Raw genomic sequence first — 21365 nt, 5'->3', positions numbered from 1 at the left:
TTTGGGTATTTCTCATCAGGTGGGACGAGAGACTGAGAAGACTGAGAGAGATCAAAATGGCGTTTCTTCTGTCTTCGTTTTCTACATAGACACAGTAACAGTCTGATCTCTCTTTCTTTTCCCTACAAAAACTGGAAAGCCAATATAATTACTCAGATTTGAGTCTTTACGGATCACTTGAATAAATGCAAACTGTTGATACATCATTATTGCTGATCCATCAACAATAACCATCATCCATGATCACCATCCATGATGGTTATTGTTGATGATGTGGTTGCCAAAGAGACTTTATACATGTATGTGGGTAAAACCAGTCCTGACATTTGTCTGTAGAGACTAAGTCCAGTGCTGTCCATGCCATGGATGATTCATGTCATTGGAAACTGGGCTCTGACAACTGCCCTTAAGACATAGTCCATTCGACTTTCAGTCAGGTCAAGGCCACTATACATCTTGATGAATAAAGAAGAGCAGGCTATAATGGCAAGAGCCAAAGGAGAAATAACAGGAAGCTTTCCCAAAGTAGTCAATTTGTATAATAATTTGAATATGTCTTCTCCCCCACGGCAGCCACACGCTTTCCTGATGGTGCATACTGCCAGGCTACTATGTTCGAATGCAAAAACCATGTTTGTATCCCGCCATATTGGAAATGTGATGGCGATGACGACTGTGGTGATGGTTCAGATGAAGAACTTCACCTGTGCTGTAAGAGGGAGAGAAACGGAGTGAATGGGAGTGGTGTTGTCTGTCAAATCTCAATGTTTCTTATGTGTAGCATGTGAGCCTGGAGAGCAGTTGTACAATTGTTTAGGACTGGACACAGGATCAGCGTTGGTGTTATTTCACTGGGTCTTCCAGCTTCAGTTCTCTCTGTAACCTGAGAAAGTTGGGAAAACCTCCATGTTTTTAAACATATTATGGCCTTAGAAAACAATGTCTTTAAAGGAAATGTTGCTTGAAAACCCAGTGTGCATAAATAAAGGCAACTCTATTGTGGTTGAAGTCTGAGGAAGGGTAGGGAGGAGGCTGTACCTCTCCTGCTGTATCCTACTTTGGGTGCCCCTGGAAGTACCCTCTCCAAACCCCTAGAGCTTCCTGGAGCACCTTTAGAAAATGCTAAGACTTTCTTAATCTTTACAGTCACTTCCTTTTAACATGGCAGTTCAAGGCCATCTAATTCCCTCTGGTTGAATGATGCATATATATTTTAAACCCTGCTTGTTTATGAGTCTCAATTCAGGTACATGTCAGTAGCAGTTGGGGAGGGGTATTTCAAAATCACATGCCCTGGTCTCACCCTAGGCTTAGACCTGATGAAGCAGAATCTCCAAGAATGAAGTCTGCATATATGTATTTTTAAAAAGCTTCTTAGCTTTTTAGTTTAGTCCCCTGGTTGGGAACTACTGATTTTAATGAAGTGAACAAAAATAGAGTTTGTTGCAGTCATTTTGCTACATGCTTTGAGTCATTGGAGAAAGTTTAGGGTAACAGTTCTCAAAAATGTCTTCCCTGGACTAGGAATGTCAGTGCCATTTGGGAACATGTTAGAAATGCAAACTCATGGGATGCACCCTATCCAAATAGAAATAAAAAATCAAGACCAAAAGAAGTAGAGGAAGGAAAGGCATTAACTCAAAGACTCTGCTTTTTAAGCTGTCTCCCCAAAATGGCCTTAATTTTGTGGGAAAATCAAGGGCCCAGCAATCTATACATTAACAGGCCCCTCAAATGATTCTGATGCAAACTAAAGCGTGAGAATTTTGTGTAAGTAAAAGCCCTTAACCTAGGAGACAAGACCTCGAGAAGCACTCCTGTTAGAAGTTCACATTGCATCTTCTATCCCCTTTCTTGGCTTCATCACTACTCATTTTTAGCCCAGAGATTTGACTTGTGAAAATGGTATGTCTTAGTATTTTGTTTCTCCTCAGGAAACTTTAATTAGTGTTCATTTTATTTCACAGTTGCATCCCAAAATTTTTCTTTGTTAGGAACTAGCCTTCTTTTGCTTTGAACTTCATGAATCTTGAGACATATCTTAGACATGTTTAACTTTCAAAGAAGTCCTTAGGAAATCTCTTCTCTCCGTAAGGTAAAATGCCGATAGCTAGTAAAAATAAACTTTGGAGAGTCAGGGACACAGCTACATTTAAAAATTTCCAACACTGTTTTATAATATTGAACTTGCCTTTCACAGCAAATAATTATTGCAATAGTTCTATTAACAATACTTCCAAGAATCAGCCCTTAGATCTGACCTTTTCCCCTCAACCAATCTTATTATAAGTCTCTGCTCTTGATCCCTGTGTGTGATACAACGGCGGAAGGAAAATCAGACAGCCCAAATCCTCCATGTGAAAGACAGACCACATGTGAAGACCACATGTATGTTGAGTTCACTGAATTTGTGGTACATGCATAGTGAACCATGTTCCCTGTACCAAACAAGTAGGGGATCTGGGGACTACCCTTGAGTTCCTCACAGCTGTACAGGCAGCAGCTAGAGGTCTCACTCTGGACAGCAAGTGTGTCAGGGTTTGATTGTGAGATATTGATTTTAAATGTAAGAGGTGAGGGAATTCAGGAAGGAAAATCCAACACAATTTAAAGCTTCAATAAAAGACTCATGCTCTAGAGACTCTGTGACAACTGCCATCAGAAGGATCAAACAAATGGCTTCCTGACTGTTAGGATAAGAGCCCATGTACTGCCAGTCTGTCCAGCCTCACAGCCACCATTGTGCTCCACACTCCATGCTCCAGCCACCGAGGCCTTTATTCAGGTCCAGAGACCTGCCATGCTCCTCCCTGACTCAGAATCTATGGGAAGTTTCTTCCAAGCCTTCCTCTCCCTGACTTATGTCAGATTACCCCAGTAGATGTTTCACAGTTGTAATTGAATGGTTCATTTGAAAAGTCTGTTTCTCTACTAGAATGAAAGTTCCGTGAGGACAAGGACTGTGTCTTTCTTGTTTCCCATCATATCTAGCGCCTAGCACAGTGCCTTGGTGTGTACTAGATATGTAAGGTGTATCTGCTGATTGATTAATCAAATGAGTAAATGAGTGCATGAATGAAGCAAGCCTGGTGCTGACACCGGAGTATTTTAGATGTTGACACTTAGATTCTACTGTTAACTTGTAATTTCATTTTTCCATCTTTCCTTTCAGTGAATGTTCCCTGTAATTCACAAAACCGTTTCCGGTGTGACAACAATCGCTGCATTTATGGTCATGAGGTGTGCAATGGTGTGGATGACTGTGGAGATGGAACTGATGAGACAGAGGAGCACTGTAAGCAAAAGTCAAAAGGGAGAAGGAAAAAGGAAAAACCCCAAGTGATCTGCAGTTTGGAAAATGTGCCTCTGGGATTTCAGTTTGTTCTATAGAGTTGTGCCCATGACTGCAGATCTCTGCTGACATAATTGTTTACAAGACCATACAAACACATGCATTGCTTACATGTAACCCTGCCTGTTTCTTCCTGTCTCATTTGAGCACGATGCTGGCAAATCCATTAATTTTTCAGTCTTTGTTTAAACATTTAATAAGCCTTCCCCTCCTTTTTTCCTCATGAGAAACTGAGAACGAACACTAAATACTGGTTGAGCCACACCTCGAAAATTAATAGTTTATTTTTTCAAATATAAGATTTGATCATTCTTCAGCCTTCAGGAGTTGCTAATTGCTAATCTAGGCAGGTGCCCAGCTGCAGAGATCACGTGAAGTAAGGCAGCACTGGTGTTAACAGAGCTTATCTAATATTCTTGTTGAAAATGAAAATTCATTTCCCAGAAGAGAAAAGTGATAGATTAGTTTAAGACAGAAGTTTCAAACTGGCTGCATTTAACATTTCAGGCATTGAGATATCTGTACTTTTTCTGCACTTTCAAAATGTTTTAAAATCTGTCCATTGAAGGGGAAAGTTGACCAATTTTCTGGGCGATTTAATTTGCCTAGAAAAAAGTCAGTGAGGAAAATCATTTCCCCGACTCCAACTATTTTTTTCCCCAAAAAGACATTATCTGGGAAAATTAAGATAAATGCCTAATTTTTCCACTTTCTATTTCTTGTATTGATGTGGTCTTAGAATGCTTTGCCACAGAATGCTTACTTCCAGCCCCCATCCCAGAGGGGACTGTCTGTCAGGGAGGACTTTGACACTACCGCAACCTTCAAGTTCGTATTCCTGTTATTATTATGATTGGCAGAGACAGCATTAATACGTTATAGCATTAATATGTTTATTTGAGGCATAGCACAAAAGGATGAAAGCCCAGAAATAAAATATTTTTTAAAAATTTAAGCAGATTTCCCCCTTCCCCAAAATCTCTTTCCATTTCCCCTACTAAAAATCCATTTTTAAAAAAATGGAGCAAGACATTTGTAGCACATGGTCAAATCCCAGAGTGGAAAAAACAATCCATAAACTTTTATTCTTTTCAAGAAACAGGGTTTTAGTCTGGGAAACCACTACCAGTCACCACAGGAAGCAAACTGCAACATTTCAATGGCTTAAAATGGCAAAGGTTCATTTCTTGCTCATGTAAAGTTTAATGACAGTCAAGCAACCCTCCTCCGTCCCATAATTATGCCATCAGGAACACATTCAAGGTTGCCAAGGCAGGAGAAGATCAACATGGTGGAGGCACACAGCTTCTTAACTTCCTGAGCCTGGAAATGACAGATATCCTCTTGCTCATAGTCCATTGGTCAGAACAAGTCACATGGCCCTGCTCTAACTGTAAGGGAGACTGGAAAATGCAAGAGTATGCATTCTCATACAATTTACCCTTGTGTCACTAAATACTCCTTTATGATTTTCTTCTCACACACAGAACACCCTTAACCCCTTCCCAAGGGACATAGCTCATAGTCCATTCAGAAACTGAAATCCAGGACCTCTGGGTAATGGGCAGTAGCTATTCAATCAGTTCCAGATGTGGTTCCTCTTGGTTGGGAGACCCATAAACTAAAAAAAAAATCTGTGCCGTCTGTGCCCGATAGGTAGTGGTGGAACAGGGGCAATAGAAATAAACACTCCCATTGGAAAGAAAGAATTACAGACTCATGGCAATCACCAACGTATAGGAATTCTGAAGTCCCACTGGGCTAGGATGATACATGTTGGCACAGGACAGTCCTGATTCATGTCTGCTGCCCTGGTGGAATTATGAATAGCACCACCTTCACTTTCAAAAGCACACTGGCTTGGAAAAGAGAGTAAATTACATAGCCACTCTGGGCAGACATTATAAAGGTCCCTTCTTTGGGGAGTGGAGGGTATTTATTGATTAGCTCATGCCTCTGCTCTGGGAGGAGCTCCTGTGTCAAAATGTCTCTCGTTGTTTCTGACTCTACCCTTTGAGAGTTTTTCCTTGTCTATTTTCCTCTTCAAATGAAGAGGGAAAGGGAAATATGCTACCATTAGGGCCCGCACAGCAGCTTTCTCACCCCACTTCTTGCTTATAGAAGGTCGGGAGCCCAGGAGTTTTTGTTTTTTTTTTCAAGTCTCAAACAGTCATAGTATTTTGGTTTATTTGGTTTTATCTTTCTCTCAGAAACCTACCAGGCGTTTGATCTGTTTGCTTCTACCCTGTTCTAAAAGTTAGTAACCTGACCTAGTGCTCTTTTTGAGACATAGTTCTCGAATCTGCTTTTTTCTTTGCTTTCTTTCCCTCATAGAGTTCTGTCTGAACTTATTGTCACTTACATCCAATCCATGTAGAAAAATAGATGGGCAGTCATTTTATCCAATGAGGAGGTTTTATTGGGCCTTCATGTCTCAAAACCTTTTAAACTTCAGACTTTTACTGTTTGGGTTGTAGATACAGGTGGCTTTTCTCACACAGCAAATTTCTGGGCTTTATTTTATTTCTGCTTATAAGTTAACCAGTTCTTCCCTTAGCTTCTCTCTTTCTTATACTATCTTGCCAAACTCAGGAATGGCAATCAGTGCACATTACTAACATTCTATCTTCTAACCTTGCTCCATGATTGACAGGTTCAGTAAGCATGTGATCTGCCTTTCAGTTTTTCTGAGGTGATAGCTTTATCAAATGCTTTGTCTTTGCATAACATGATCTCCATCTTTCCTGCCTCCACTAACAGTGTCCTTGTTGCTTGCCTCCTGACTGTTAATCCAATGCCAAATATTTTATGTTTTTGTTATGGCAGTACTCTACTTCCCTCATCACTCTATGTTATTCAGAGTAATTAATACTAGCTGTTGCAACCAACAAATCCTAAAGTCTCAGGGGTGTAACATAATGAAGCCTTATTGAGCACTCGTATAAAGGCCAATGCTGTTTCCACAGCCCTTTTGCATCTTGCAGCTGTGCTGCCTGGAACACATGGCTTCCAAGGTTGCTGCAGCAGCACAGGAGACATGGAGGAGGCATGTGCACTTTTCATTGCTTCAGCCCAGTAGTGACACATGGCACCTCCAACTGACAGTACATTGGCTAGAACTGGTCACATGGGCCTAACCTAGCTGCAAGGGAGACTGGGAAATGTAGGGAAGCATTTGTTTATTTGGTAAGCACAAACTGTCTCTGTCATAGAAGGAAGTATCTTGCTTCATAAAAGAAAAAGTTTTGATTTTAACTTGTTCTTACATTACAGGTAGAAAACCGACCCCTAAACCTTGTACAGAATATGAATATAAGTGTGGCAATGGGCATTGCGTTCCACACGACAATGTGTGTGATGATGCCGATGACTGTGGTGACTGGTCCGATGAACTGGGTTGCAGTAAGTAAACACTTGTTTTTATAGTTCGTTGTAGTAACTCAGGTTTCCCTAATTAAAACATGCAATAACATAATGTAGACACTGACCACATTTTCTCTTTAATTTACTCTTTGCTTGAATTCCAGTCAAGCCCATAGCTAGCTGTGACTGAGTGCTTATTCTAGACCAGACATTGTGTCAAACATTCTACGTGCCTGGTGGCAGTCTTATGAGTTAGGTGCTATTATCTCTTTTTTATATACAAATGAGCAACAAACTTAGAGGTTAAATGAATTGGCCAGGTCTTACTGTCATTAAGAGGTTGAGTCAGGATTTGAACTCTGGTCTGCTTCACTGCAGAACACATCCTCTTCCCAGTTCACTGGGTACCTCTTAGCACTTTAAGGCTACATATTTTGTTTATTAATCTGCACATTGTGGTGGGGGTATGGGGGAGGGATAGCATTAGGAGAAATACCTAATGTAAATGACGAGTTAATGGGTGCAGCAAACGAATATGGCACATGTATACACATGTAACAAACGTGCATGTTGTGCACACGTACCCTAGGACTTAAAATATATATATATATATATAAAATCTTAAGCCAAATGCAGTATCCTTGGTACCTGAAAAAGCTTCTGAGTGTGTTTGATCAAGAAGGGAATGCCACAGGGGACCTGGGAAGGGACATTTATTTTTATTTTTAGAATTGAGGGAGTGGCTGGATGCAGTGGCTCATGCCTGTAATCCCAACACTTTGGGAGGCCGAGGCAGACAGATCACTTGAGCCCAGGAGTTCAAGAACAGCCTGGGCAGCGTGGTAAAACTCCGTCTTAACAAAATACACAAAAATTTGCTGGGTGTAGTGGTGTGCACCTCTAGTCCCAGATACTCAAGAGGATGAGGTGGAAGGATGGCTTGAGTGCAGGTAGGGGCTGCAGTGAGCTGTGATTGTGCCACTGCACTCCAGCCTGGGAAATAAAGCGAGACCTTGTCCCAAAACAAACAAACAAACAAACAAACAATCAAAAAAGAAAGTAGAGGGAGCATTTTGTGTAGGAAAAGGATGATGAACATAACCAAGGAACAATTCTAGCTCAATATTTTGATGGAAATGTAAAAATGACATGTTACTAAGTCACATCTTTGTAGTCCATTTATGACTCATAAAGTGCTTTCACATACGTTATTTAATGTGTTACTCAAGTTAGCCCCATCGAGTTGCTTTTATTGTCTATGTAATAAAGCTCAGAGAGCTTAAGTAACTTCCTTGTGGTCACACAGAATGGCAGAGGCAGAAATGGAGCAGTCATGTAAGTCCAGGTTAGGAGGGCTGGCCTCTGGACCCCTGCCACTAGCTGTGCCACTTTGGGCACATACTGACCTCTCCAGCCTTTGGTTTCCTCACAGGAAAAAGGAGGCCATTCTCCAAACTCTAGGAGCCTGTGACTTAGTCATCCTAGTGAGCCCCATGTGCTTCCAACTTCCCGGGCTCTAATTGATTTTTTTCTGAGGCATCCAAAGGATTTTCTATCAATTTTTCTCCTGCATGAGTTCCAAAGGGGTGTGAATAACCAGCTATATTGGGTTGGCTTGCCATTTATTTCACATATGTTTTCTGTGGGACTTGGAGTTATTGACAGAATGAAGTGACTTGATTAAATATTTTAAAAGCCTGAACATGATAGAATTTGCAAAACTGAATGGCAGGTTTGGGTTCTGACTCCCAGAGACTGATAGGTGGCTTAAAATAGACTACAGTACTTTCTTTTCAAATGGCATTTAATTAGTAGCAGTTTTTTTTTTTAAGGAAATAAGTAGCATGAACATTAATTCAGGTATGGAAGCAGCCTCTCTTTTCAGATATTAAGTGGATATGTGATATGGAATTCAGTCTTATTTCTCTGGGCTAATAATTTGAGGCATAGAATTCTTTTTTAAAATACTTGTTCTTGGGTGCTGTTAATTTATTTGCCTTTCTTTTTTTTCTCCTTCCTTCTCTCCTTCCTCCTCTTCTCCTTCTTCCTCTTCCTTCTCCTCTTCCTCCTTCCTCTTCTTCTTCTCCAAAAGCATCACTGAAGTGTTTGAGACACATTGTTCGATTTTTTAAAATTGAAGGTTTACAACATGACATTTTGATATTCTTATATATAGTGACATGTTATAGTCAAGCAAATTAACATATCCATGTCTAACATAGTTGTCTTTAAACAAATTATTTTTGTAGTAAGAGCACCTAAAGTCTACTGTCTTGGCAAATTTTCGGGAATGAAAATGCATTAGCATTTTTTTCTAGCACCATTCAGGTATAAAGGAAAGAAGTTAACCTCAGGTTGCAAATATTATTTATGTGATCATAAAGATAGACTGACTTGCTGTTTCTCTGGTAGTTCTTATTCCTTCTTCATAAAACGGAAAGTAGGGTATTTCTTTTATAAATAGAGTGCCATATGTTTGGGTTTGGGGAAATCAGTTATATGGGTTAAAATGGTGATCATTTTCAAATGAAAACAATGATAAGAAAGCCCTCACATTTTAGGAAGAATCCTACAGTGTCGTGTGGTTTCTGCTCTTGTTAAAAAGACTCTTGCTTCACAAAAGTGTGACTCATTCAGTGGATCACTTGGTCCAGAAATTCTTGACTCCTGGGACTCCTAATCCCTTTATAGATTTCAGAGCAGGGAGGAAATTACAAAGTCTAGTGATGCATGTGAGACCCATGGAGGTTATGTGACTGGCTCAATGATATCCAAGTTAATAACATTTAGCAATGTAGAGGGGATATCACTGCTAACCTCACAGAAATTCAAAAGACAGTAAGGAAATACTGTGACAAATTTTATGGCAATAAATTAAACAACTTATGTGAAGTGAATAAATTCTTAGAAAGACACAAAACTCTGAAAATGGCTCATGAAAAAATAGAAAATCTAAATAGATGTTTTAACAATGTACAGTTGTTAACAGCTTCTATAATAAAGGCTAGGATCTTTACTATAAGACTTTCATGTGTACAGCTTTGAAATCTGCACTCCAAGGGCAGCATTCCATTGAATTTCATTGTACTTTAGTTTGGTTATTTTTCTTTTTGAAACTCAGTGTTTTTAATCTACTCAGACCACATATACTGATATGGTCATTTATCCTAAAGGACTCTGAGAGTGATTAAGTTCACCTCATTGCATACTGTAGAATACAGATAGATATAAATCTATTTTGATTTGAAAGAATTGAACCAGGAGATACCACAGTCTCTTTGGCTAAAATACTCAGAAGCCTACGACCAGAAGACTTTTTATTTGAGAGGTAGATGAAGCTTAAATCCTTAATGGAGATAACCACTGACTCTCTTTCCCCCATTATCACTCACTACCTATGTTCATCTTCACCAGTTTTTCTGTAAGACCTAGGTTTGGGGATAGATGGAGGATAAAAGAAGCAAACTGATAAGAATGACAAAGATGAAAGCCAGATGGCTTGGATAGATATTGGTAGAGACAAGATCTTGGGGCGATGATGAACAATGAAGTGTTAGGGTAAAGTGTGAGCTGTTAAAAGTCTGTCTTGGAACATCTGGATCAGAATAACAAGGATCATTTATATGGGCTCTACAAAAATAAACTATGAGTTTCTTTTTTTCTTTTTTTTTTTTTTTTTTACTGTGAATGTTCAATAACAATCAAAAGTAAAAATCATTTGAATCCCATCACTAAAAGAGAACTAACCTTTAAAGTTTGGTGTACTTTTGCTATCTTTTTTTTGCATATGTATATGTAAGAAATATTTCTTAGTATTTTAAAAAATTAAGAAATATTCTATACTAAATGGAGTTTTTCAGTCTTTTTTTCAATTTATTATAGATATTTCCCATGTCAAAGTATCATTTGAAACTATAAATTTTAATAATCATAGCAATTCATCATGTAGATAATAACTTATTGCTTCTAAGATGTATTTTTTTATATTTTAACATCTTTGAAACCAAGATATATATCTTACAATTAATAACATGTCAGTGTAAGTTCCAGACATATTCTATTTTAGTGTTACATAAAGTTATGGTGCATCAGTAATGTCTTAGTTTTGTTATACTATAACATAATTTATTCCCTATCACTGAACATACATTCAAGTTGTTTTCAAATGTTCTTATTATAAATATTGTTATAATCCTTAAACATAAATTATACTGCATATTTTATTCCTTCTCAAGGGAAAATTCATTAACATGGAATAACTGGGTAAAAGACTATGAATATTAAAGTCCTTGATGCATACATACATAGTACAAAATTTCTTTCCTTGTGTACTAATTTTTGGCTCTAAGAGCAGTTGTATGACTTAGAACTCTATGTGTTTTACTGCACCCTGGTCAACACTTGATATACATATATATATTTGTGTGTGTGTGTGTGTGTGTGTTATATATATATATATATATAAATTTATATATATATATTATATTTATATATATATATATAAAAAAAAAAAAAAAAAAAAAATATATATATATATATATATATATATCATCAATTGGTCAATGTTAGGCAAAGAGTCTTCTTAAAATTTTATAATTGCCTCCTATTTGTAACTTTGTTCTAACCTATCTGTATCCATGTCTTTATTTATTTATTTATTTATATCTGTTATCTATCTCTCTATCGATCTATCATCTATCCCTCTATCTATCGATCTATTTGCAATAGGATTAAAGATAGTAGAGCAGGTGGTAATAGCTGTAGAGTGTCAGGCTTCGTAGTTGTGGAGCCCAGAATTGGATGCCCTGAGGATGAGCCTGGGAGTGCTGCATATAATGTGAAAATTGCCTCAAAGTTTTGACATTATATGCATTTATCTAAATGGTATTCAGGCCACGATCAGAAATAGGAATCCAGACTCCCCCAGTGCCCTCTGTCCTCTCAAAGGCTTATGGAAAGGGGTCATCTCAAGATGTCCTGTAGTTGGTGACGAGTAGGTGCTCCTTTTGATACACCACTTGACTGTTATTTGTGGCTGATCTGGTTTGTAATGCTGGGATTTTGTTTTTCAGATAAAGGAAAAGAAAGAACATGTGCTGAAAATATATGCGAGCAAAATTGTACCCAATTAAATGAAGGAGGATTTATCTGCTCCTGTACAGCTGGGTTCGAAACCAATGTTTTTGACAGAACCTCCTGTCTAGGTAGAGTATATTGTTTCCAATTTCTGTTTGGGTGAACTTTACATTTAAGGTTCTCCACCCACTCCCCTTTATTAAATAAATCACTATTTAATTCCCTTAATGGTACCATACTCGTGATTTCGTGGTTCTAGGTCATTAAACTACTCAAGAATTGCTTTCCTCCGCCTGCATGCGTGCTATCTGACTGGTGCCTACCTAAGTGCTTGTCAGATACTGCGTGCTCAGAAGAGTCTGTGGAATTGATATCAATGATGAAGGCATTGGTAATGATGGCTGCTTATTGCACCAGTGTGTGAAATCAAAGTTAATTTAAAAAACAAACTAGTCTTACTTTCTTCATTGTAAGTCAAACAACCAACACGTATTTATTACACGCTTACTTATGCCAGACATAGATGAGTTGTAAGGTATGGAGTCAGAGGGTAGCTTATCAAGATGGTGAGTGATGAGCATGATTTTAGGTGCCTTTTAGTATTTGAATTTACTGTTTCTAATTCATGATATGTCATAGTCAGAAGATTCTAAGAGTTCCTTTTGGACCTGAAGCTTAAGAACTCAATTGAAAAACTAAATCAATGACTCCTGTTCCTGAAGCTGGTTAGCAGAAGTGAAGGGACACCGAACAATACAACACAACATATGCCTTCTGAAAGGGAAAATGTGCTCTGCTATTGCAGAGTCATAGAGTTTAAATCCTGTCTCCGTTGCTTATCAGCTTTGGGACTGTGGGCTTAATCGTCCATACCTCTTAAAGTCTTTTGGCAAGACTAAACAAGGAAAATATTTGGAAAGCATGTGAAACAGTATCTGAAACTTAGTGTTTCACAAATGTTTGTATCATTGCTTATTTTCATCTGTACCCTTCTCGGTCCTCATTGCTGGTGAATATGGATTTAAACAGAAACAAAGTCTCTAAGGAATGGATGGGAGCAGATGTTGCATATTTGGTTTTATTTTGCCTACAGATATCAATGAATGTGAGCAATTTGGGACTTGTCCCCAGCACTGCAGAAATACCAAAGGAAGTTATGAGTGTGTCTGTGCTGATGGCTTCACATCTATGAGTGACCGCCCTGGAAAACGATGTGCAGCTGAGGGTATGATGGGTTCATGCTGGGATTAATTGACTTTTGGGGAAATAAATACTGCTGAGTACACTATACGAGGAAAGAAACTTTAGATTCTCAGAGTTTTTCTTTTATTTCTTTTTTTTTTTAAACTTGCCAGTTGCTTCTCTTCCAACACCTCTTTAGTCGCTCCTTCTGTCTCTTCCCCTGCCAGCTTAAAACAATAGCTACATCCCCCAACAAATATGTAGCAATTAAAACAAGAGCCAGGTGTTACTTATTATAATGGATTTAGCCTCTTGTCTACCTTGATAAAAACTTCAAAAAGTGGACAAGATGTCATCTTTCTTAAGACTCAAACAACAACAAAAGCTTGCCTATGGGATGGTCATCAATAAAAGGAAGGTAACAAGGCCCTCTAGCTCCCACTCCACTGAGAATAAGATTTGAGGCCCAATAGTCCAAAAGGGCTCATGAATTGGGGCAAATCAAGGACATATCCATTTTGTGTTGTTCATGGACTACTGATCACAGGCAGAAAGGAGTCTGGCACAGTCATAACTTCAATCATGAGTTTTACATTTTAGGTTGATGCCAGTGTCTGACAATCAGGCCTGATAAAAACAGAGAAAGAATGTAACTCAGAAGTATTATATTCCCAATTCCAGAGGGCTGATCTAAATCATCATATCCTAGTTAAGAGGCATGGGTCTTTATTTTGAATTTGAGGTTTGTACTAGAGTTTAAGGAACTTGATAAGAAAATAGCACTTTATTTTGTAAATTAAGAGTAAATGGCCAAAATGGCTGTTCAATTTCTTCATACAAATTGAGCTTTTAAAGCATACATTTGACTCGCATACTTACATATTTTACCCTCAAAACACTGTTGACAGTGAATGAAAACTAGAGTGAAAGCATTTGAACAGTTGGTCTGGTAATTAAGCAGCAATTTTTTAAATGTTTAAATCCTTTAACTAAGGACATGACTGAAACAAATTGGAATAGTCATGTAAAACATAATGTCAAGATAGAGGAAATACATAAAATGAACTTCTAAAAGTTACTTAAGTTGGATTCAATTGACATTATGCAAGTAAATTAAACTTAACAAATTCTAGACAGTGCATCTTGGGATGAGTCACCATTAAGTAGCTGCTTTAGGTTAAAAAAATTAAATCAAGGACAAGCGAGGTTTATTTTGTCATTAGCTAGGAGCTAAATTGGGTCATAGAGCTGATTACGTCTAAAAAGAATCATAAAATCTGTCAGGAAACAGTAAGGAATGAGAGTTTTCTGGTAAACTTTTAGTAAGACTATAAAAGTATTTCTTCTGTGAGATAGAATGTCTGCAGTCTTGTCTGTTTTGATGTCAGTAAATAAAAACAATTCAGTGAAAATGAGGACTCTATGTAGGGTTCTCAGTCTAGCTTTGTTCCAAACTACCACTGAATACAAAGAATAAAGAACTGACAATGTCCCTAAGAGACATATTAGCTTCCCACTTGAAGTGGAGAATGTCAAGTCACGGATTTTGTAACCAAGTTGGATAGTCAGCTTTATTGATTAACAGAGATGGTCAGATTCCTATAAAAACTCATGTTCTTCAGGTGACCTACAAAATGGGAGAAAATTTTCACAACCTACTCATCTGACAAAAGGCTAATATCCAGAATCTACAATGAACTCAAACAAATTTACAAGAAAAAAACAAACAACCCCATCAAAAAGTGGGTGAAGGACGTGAACAGACACTTCTCAAAAGAAGACATTTATGCAGACAAAAAACACATGAAAAAATGCTCATCATCACTGGCCATCAGAGAAATGCAAATCAAAACCACAATGAGATACCATCTCACACCAGTTAGAATGGCCATCATTAAAAAGTCAGGAAACAACAGGTGCTGGAGGGGATGTGGAGAAATAGGAACACTTTTACACTGTTGGTGGGACTATAAACTAGTTCCACACTGACTTGTGGAAGTCAGTGTGGCGATTCCTCAGGGATCTAGAACTAGAAATACCATTTGACCCAGCCATCCCATTACTGGGTATATACCCAAAGGACTATAAATCATGCTGCTATAAAGACACATACACACGTATGTTTATTGCGGCACTATTCACAATAGCAAAGACCTGGAACCAACCCAAATGTCCAACAACAATAGACTGGATTAAGAAAATGTGGCACATATACACCATGGAATACTATGCAGCCATAAAAAATGATGAGTTCATGTTCTTTGTAGGGACATGGATGAAACTGGAAATCATCATTCTCAGTAAACTATCGCAAGGATAAAAAACCAAACACCACATGTTCTCACTCATAGGTGGGAATTGAACAATGAAAACACATGGACACAGGAAGGGGAACATCACATACACCAGGGACTGTTGTGTGGTGGGGGGAGGGGGGAGGGATAGCATTAGGAGATACACCTAACGCTAAATGACAAGTTAATAGGTACAGCACACCAGCATGGCACATGGATACATATATAACAAACCTGCACATTGTGCACATGTACCCTAAAACTTAAAGTACAATAAAAAAAAAAACTCATGTTCTTTAAAAAGGGGACAGGTACATACTGTGCATTTTGTATCCTACTTTATATAAGGAAAGTATAAATCAAACAGATAAAGTAGCCCTTTGTTTATTTACAGGTAACTCTCCTTTGTTGCTACTGCCTGATAATGTCCGAATTCGAAAATATAATCTCTCATCTGAGAGGTTCTCAGAGTATCTTCAAGATGAGGAATATATCCAAGCTGTTGATTATGATTGGGATCCTGAGGGCATAGGCCTCAGTGAGTATAAACTTTGGCATCTTTCATTGATATTAAGTGACTTTATAGAATTTTAAGGTATTGACTTTTAAAGAATTTACTGTTTAATGAGTGAATTTTGTTGCATTAGTGGAAGAGGAAAGTCTTCCAATCCAGCATGTTCCTGATGCCTTAGCGTGGCCTTGAATCCCAGCCAAGCTTTCCTGATTTCTTTTCAAAACTCCTCCCATCACTAGGGTTTATCCTTTCTGGACCATCTCACATCTTCTTGTATTTTGAAATTTCCTTGTCCTTGATACTGCAGATCTTGTTCCTTCCTACCATTGTACCCCTTGAAAATTTCTATTCAGACCTCAAAGACCCAGTTTAATGTCACCACCTCTGTGACAACTTCTATCACTCCTCCTGGCAGAGTTCTATGATTGCTCACCATGAACCTATGTCATTTTATGGCACATGTTACTCTAAGTTATATAGCTAGTTGACCACATAATATCTTTCTATCCTCTAGACATCTGCTTTTTGGGGACAAAGACTGAATCTAATTTATCTCTAAATGCCTAGCAGCTAACCCAACATCTAGTACACTCTATGTGGTAGGTGATCAAAAAATTTAGTTGAATGAAGGAAAAAGATGAATAATGCTTATTGTTGAATCTCTCTTGGCTCTATCTGGTGTTGGGGGAGATGACAGTAGGGTAGGAGTCAGAAAACTTGTCTTCTATGCCTGTAAACTTATCTTTTATGCCAGTCTCCCTTATCTACTAGCTTTGTGATCCTAAATAATTGTAACGATTCTCTGAATCTCAATTTTTTTTCTACAAAATCAAAGTAGTAATCTCGTTCTGTCTGCTTACCTCTGAGAGTTGTTTTGAAGATTGAATGAGATAGTAGATATGAAAGGCTTTGAAAACTATCAATAACTATGCCAATGTAGGATTTATTATTGTTGTATTTTCACGCATATTCATGCAATACAATACACTTTTCAAGAATGGTGCATACCTAGGAAAGCAGCAGGTGTCCAGTGCATCCCTCTACAGTCACAGTCTTCCTGTGCTTTTAACATGCGTGCTGTCCACCATCCTTCTGTCTGTACATAAAATAGGACTTCTCATTGACATGGCTTCTTTATTGCATCTGATCTTGAATATGCTTTCAAATTCTCAACAGCCTGCCCTGGTTTATCTCTATACATTCTGTTTTGGAAACTAGAACTTGATCCTAATAAGAGTAAATAAGCACTTTGTTGAAATACGTTTAAATGAATCACTTTTAAATAGAGATGACTAAATCTCACTAAGTTCTCAGTTGAAGCATTTGTAGCTCATAGCTCAAGTTTGATAGGTTTTAAGGTTTGATTATACTGATGTCATTGAATTATTCATATTATAACAATAGTGAGGAGGGAGGTAGAGACGTCAATAAATGAACAGTACTTCACCTGATTAGACCCCTGTTCTTCCTTTACTTGATGCTCTTGATATGAAACTGACCTGTGTGTCTTCCTCTGTAGGTGTTGTGTATTACACTGTGCGAGCGGAGGGCTCTAGATTTGGTGCTATCAAACGTGCCTACATCCCCAACTTTGAATCTGGCCGCAATAATCTTGTGCAGGAAGTTGACCTGAAACTGAAATATGTAATGCAGCCAGATGGAATAGCAGTGGACTGGGTTGGAAGGTAAATTTGCCATACATTCCCCCCCCTTACCTGTTCTGTTTTCCTGGTTAGAGTTCTCTACTGCACTCCATGGCCCATGAGTGAGTCTGGGCCTGGATGTGAGTACACTCAGCCATGGGTGCAGCTGGGCAATGGTTGGGCTTGCTGAAGCCCCAGCAACCACCTCCACTTACCCCAGCATGTCGTGGAGACATTATCATATCCTGTATTCTTTGTGGGCCATGAAAAAAATTGGGAAAGCACCTAGGTCAAGACTCACTATTATATCCTACATATAATAGTGAATATTATATTTACTGTAAGTGAATAGCATTCTTGCCAACAGAGTTTTGGATTCCAAAATTAACTTTCAGTATGGCAGCACTGTTCATTTTGTGAAGAAATGAGACAGGCTCACAATTCTCCCAGCAAAACAGTTGAGATGAAACTTCTTTTTCTACGGTAGTTATCTGGGGGACGAGCAATCCACATCTTGTGTTTTTAACAGGCTTGTAGTTAAAACAGATTGGAAATTTGACTTTCCTGTTTAGTCTTTGGAATTGATTTAATAGAGGTGTCAGTCTCTTCTGTTCTTCTGGACCTTCTAGTAGCCCAGGGACCAGAGCCACACATTTTGGATGGTTTTTAAGTAGAATTTAAGTAGGGTTATCATCAGGTAGGTATGTGAGGTACAAACGGTTGTGGAGAAGTTAGTAAGCTCATTCTTCAAGGAAGAGGTTTGCACTGACTTACATTGGTGGGAAAATGATTCCTTGAAAATGAACTAATAATGCAAACATGTTTGAGGGGTGAAGATTCAGGAGTCACAGCCCTCCTGGAGAATGGATAGTTATTTTCAGTGTAAATTCTTTTTCACCTTTTAAAAAATGTGGCTGGTGTTCCTGGAAGACTTGAGCATCTTTGAAGAAGTTAATTGGGTACCACTGTGCCTGCAGGCTATCAGGAGACTCATTTCAGCATTGTCAGTCAAGAAACAGGGCCTTAGAGTAAGTACTGTTGCTAGAGTCAGGAACTCAAAACTCCAGACATTAACACTCTCTTCTGAAAACCAACCAGGGAATGGCAGATCTGTCTTCTTGTTTGAAGTTTTACCTCTTTCTCAGCCTTAATGAATAAGAGAATTAAGAAAGTGGTGGAACTTTTTCTGCTTGTAAGAGACTGAGACCTGCAGCCTCAGAAGTGGAAATAAGACAGGACAGTCTTGCTGAGTTTGTTATTTTGAAAGGCTGTTTCCACTCGTCTTTGAGCTGACACCAGGTTCCTATTGATTCTAACGGTGCTCTTTTCTGAGGAGGAAATAGACTCATGGGCAGTCAGAGTTAAGGCACCAGCCCCACAGTGCCTTATGACTTCTACCTAGAAGCCCATGTATAATAATAATGCCAGTCAGAGGCCAGTCTGACTGCTGTGTCTATGGTAGTTATCTTGGGGACGAGCAATCCACATCTTGTGTATTTAGCAGGCTTGTGGTTAAAACAGATTGGAAATTTGACTTTCCTGTTTAGTCTTTGGAATTGAGTTAATTCCGTTGCAGATCCTGTGTGATTCAGGTGCTTTGGCTGTTGGGCAGGAGTCTCCTCAATTCCTTACTCTTCCAAGTGTAACCTGCCAAAGATGTCCCCTTGGCTGGAGTCCCCCAAGAGAGGTGGACTATGCTCTGATGATAGGTATCTTGAGTAGCTTTCTCACCAGCCAGAACTTTCAAACGAAATGCTCTCATATTCAAACCACTTACCCTGTAATGATTACTCTAGGCTTTGCAGTTGTTTAACTTTGTCCTTCTGAATTCAGGCATATTTACTGGTCGGATGTCAAGAATAAACGAATTGAGGTGGCTAAACTTGATGGAAGGTACAGAAAGTGGCTGATTTCCACTGACCTGGATCAACCAGCTGCAATTGCTGTGAACCCCAAACTAGGGTAAGTACTTGGAGAAGTCTTCAGTGTTCTAGATATTTCTCCCTGGATTCTCATCAAATTCCATGTTTCTTATAATGTTTTTTCCTGGTTATACTGAAATTGTGCCCTTCAGGTTTTTGGGAGAAGTATCTATGACTGTTTCAAGAATTATAACATGGCCTTGGGATCAAATAGGACCAACCATTTCTGATGGGGAAATTCCTTTAGAACACATCTGAGAATCTTTCTGGTTACATGGATTCCTTGCCAAATCAGAGCTCTGAACTCTAAAGTTTTTTGTGGATATAACTGTTTTAAGTGAAGGTTTCAACAGAATTGTTTTTCCTTTCATTTGGATATTTTAAAGTAACTCATTCATTGAAATCCAGCTAGGGATTTGATCATATTTCATTAAAAAATTAAACATTTATATCCAAAATATATAAATATTTAAAATGACACATGTATAAATATATATTATCCATTTGTACAAATGTTCCAATTTGTGGTTTATCTATAAATCATCTCAGTGTAAATGAGAACAAGTTTTGTTATTTTTCTCTACATTTCAAGACATTTATTTGAATAATCACTAAGCTGAAATGACTTGGAATTTACATATTAGTTTAGCTTCAGAATAGTGACACTTTAAAAAAGTTTTTTGAATGACCCCAAATAATTTTCCTACTTTGGCAGGACCAGTCTAGCCCTCTGTAGATATGCCAGTATTTGTAGGTAGAACACTATGAGTTGTTATTACTTTAATTCTGTTATATTTCGTATGTTAAATCATACCCTCAGAAACTCAGCAATGAAATACAAAAAATACTTGACTGATAAGATTAACCTGTAATGAGGACTTGTCCTCAGCATTAGTCATTGCTGCTTATATCTTATCTACACAATATATTAGGAGCAAAGAGATGCAGTGTGTTCTATGGTGTGAATGATGTGACTGTTTCCAGTGTGCCGTTTAATTTTTTCCTCTGTAACTAATGTTTAAATTCATCTGATATTATGATCATACTCTGATATCCCTCCACTGTTTTTTTCATAGAAATTCTTTTTTTAAAAAATTTTTTTGGAGATGGAGTCTTGCTCTGTTGCCCAGGCTGGAGTGCAGTGGCGTGATCTCAGCTCACTGCAAACTCCGTCTCCCAGATTCAAGTGATTCTCCTGCCTCAGCCTCCTGGCAGCTGGGATTATAGGCACCCATCACCACACCAGGCTAATTTTTGTATTTTCAGTAGAAACAGGGTTTCACCATGTTGGGCAGCCTGGTCTTGAACTCCTGACCCCAGGTGATCCATCTGCCTCGGCCTCCCAGAGTGCTGGGATTACAGGTGTGAGCCACCACACCTGGCCAGAAATTCTTATTTTAGTCTTTGTAATTCCTTTCTCTCTGGAATGGCTCAGTGTAGTCCTGTGAGAGATAGGAAGTAAGAAAGGAGTGAGAAAGGGTTTCACTGCCTAAGGCCTCCAGACCTGACCTACAACCCCCTCATTTCATGATCCATTTGAAAGGCTCATCATCCATAAGTTTTATAGGCATAAGCATATATGATGTGTTAAACCTTCCTACAGCTTCTGTGGTATAAGATCTGCCAGTGGGTCCAAAGGATGATGAAGATGATAACTACTGATAATACCACCAACAGCAATGAAAAGTGCCAACAGTTATTATATTCTTGCCGTGTGCCAGCTACTCTGCTAAGTGTCCTACATATATAAACTCATTTGAATCATACAAAGGATCTATAAATTAGTCATAGGTTTCTATCCCTTATTTACGTAGATGGGTAAAATAACACCATGCTCCTTTAGACAGCAACTGTTGACTATAATATAAGATAGAAAGGGAGAATTGTCATGAGGAAACTGCTGAAAAACACTGTGATAGTTCTCCTACCTTACAAGGGTCCAGGGAAGCTCTATGGAGAAAGTAGCACTGAACTGAATGTTGAAGGTCAGGATCCACTGGTAGTATAACCAGTGATAAA

The 21365-nt window shown here is 38.4% G+C and overlaps 1 protein-coding gene across 1 annotated transcript in view; it reads left to right on the top strand.

Moving 5' to 3' along the window:
- The window catches only part of LRP2 (LDL receptor related protein 2), a 225602-nt gene that overhangs the window by 182234 nt on the left and 22003 nt on the right, over positions 1-21365 (top strand). The window contains exons 61-68 of the mRNA XM_030802651.1: positions 574-711; positions 3173-3295; positions 6626-6754; positions 11788-11919; positions 12885-13016; positions 15662-15805; positions 17301-17466; positions 19258-19386. Coding sequence (XP_030658511.1) covers positions 574-711; positions 3173-3295; positions 6626-6754; positions 11788-11919; positions 12885-13016; positions 15662-15805; positions 17301-17466; positions 19258-19386 — 1093 coding nt within the window. The remainder of the gene's footprint in view (positions 1-573; positions 712-3172; positions 3296-6625; positions 6755-11787; positions 11920-12884; positions 13017-15661; positions 15806-17300; positions 17467-19257; positions 19387-21365) is intronic.

This window comes from Nomascus leucogenys, chromosome 22a (genome assembly GCF_006542625.1).
Source record: "Nomascus leucogenys isolate Asia chromosome 22a, Asia_NLE_v1, whole genome shotgun sequence".
Taxonomy (NCBI): domain Eukaryota; kingdom Metazoa; phylum Chordata; class Mammalia; order Primates; family Hylobatidae; genus Nomascus; species Nomascus leucogenys.
Note: the sequence above shows the minus strand (reverse complement) of the source record. Positions and strands in the feature narration are given on the sequence as shown.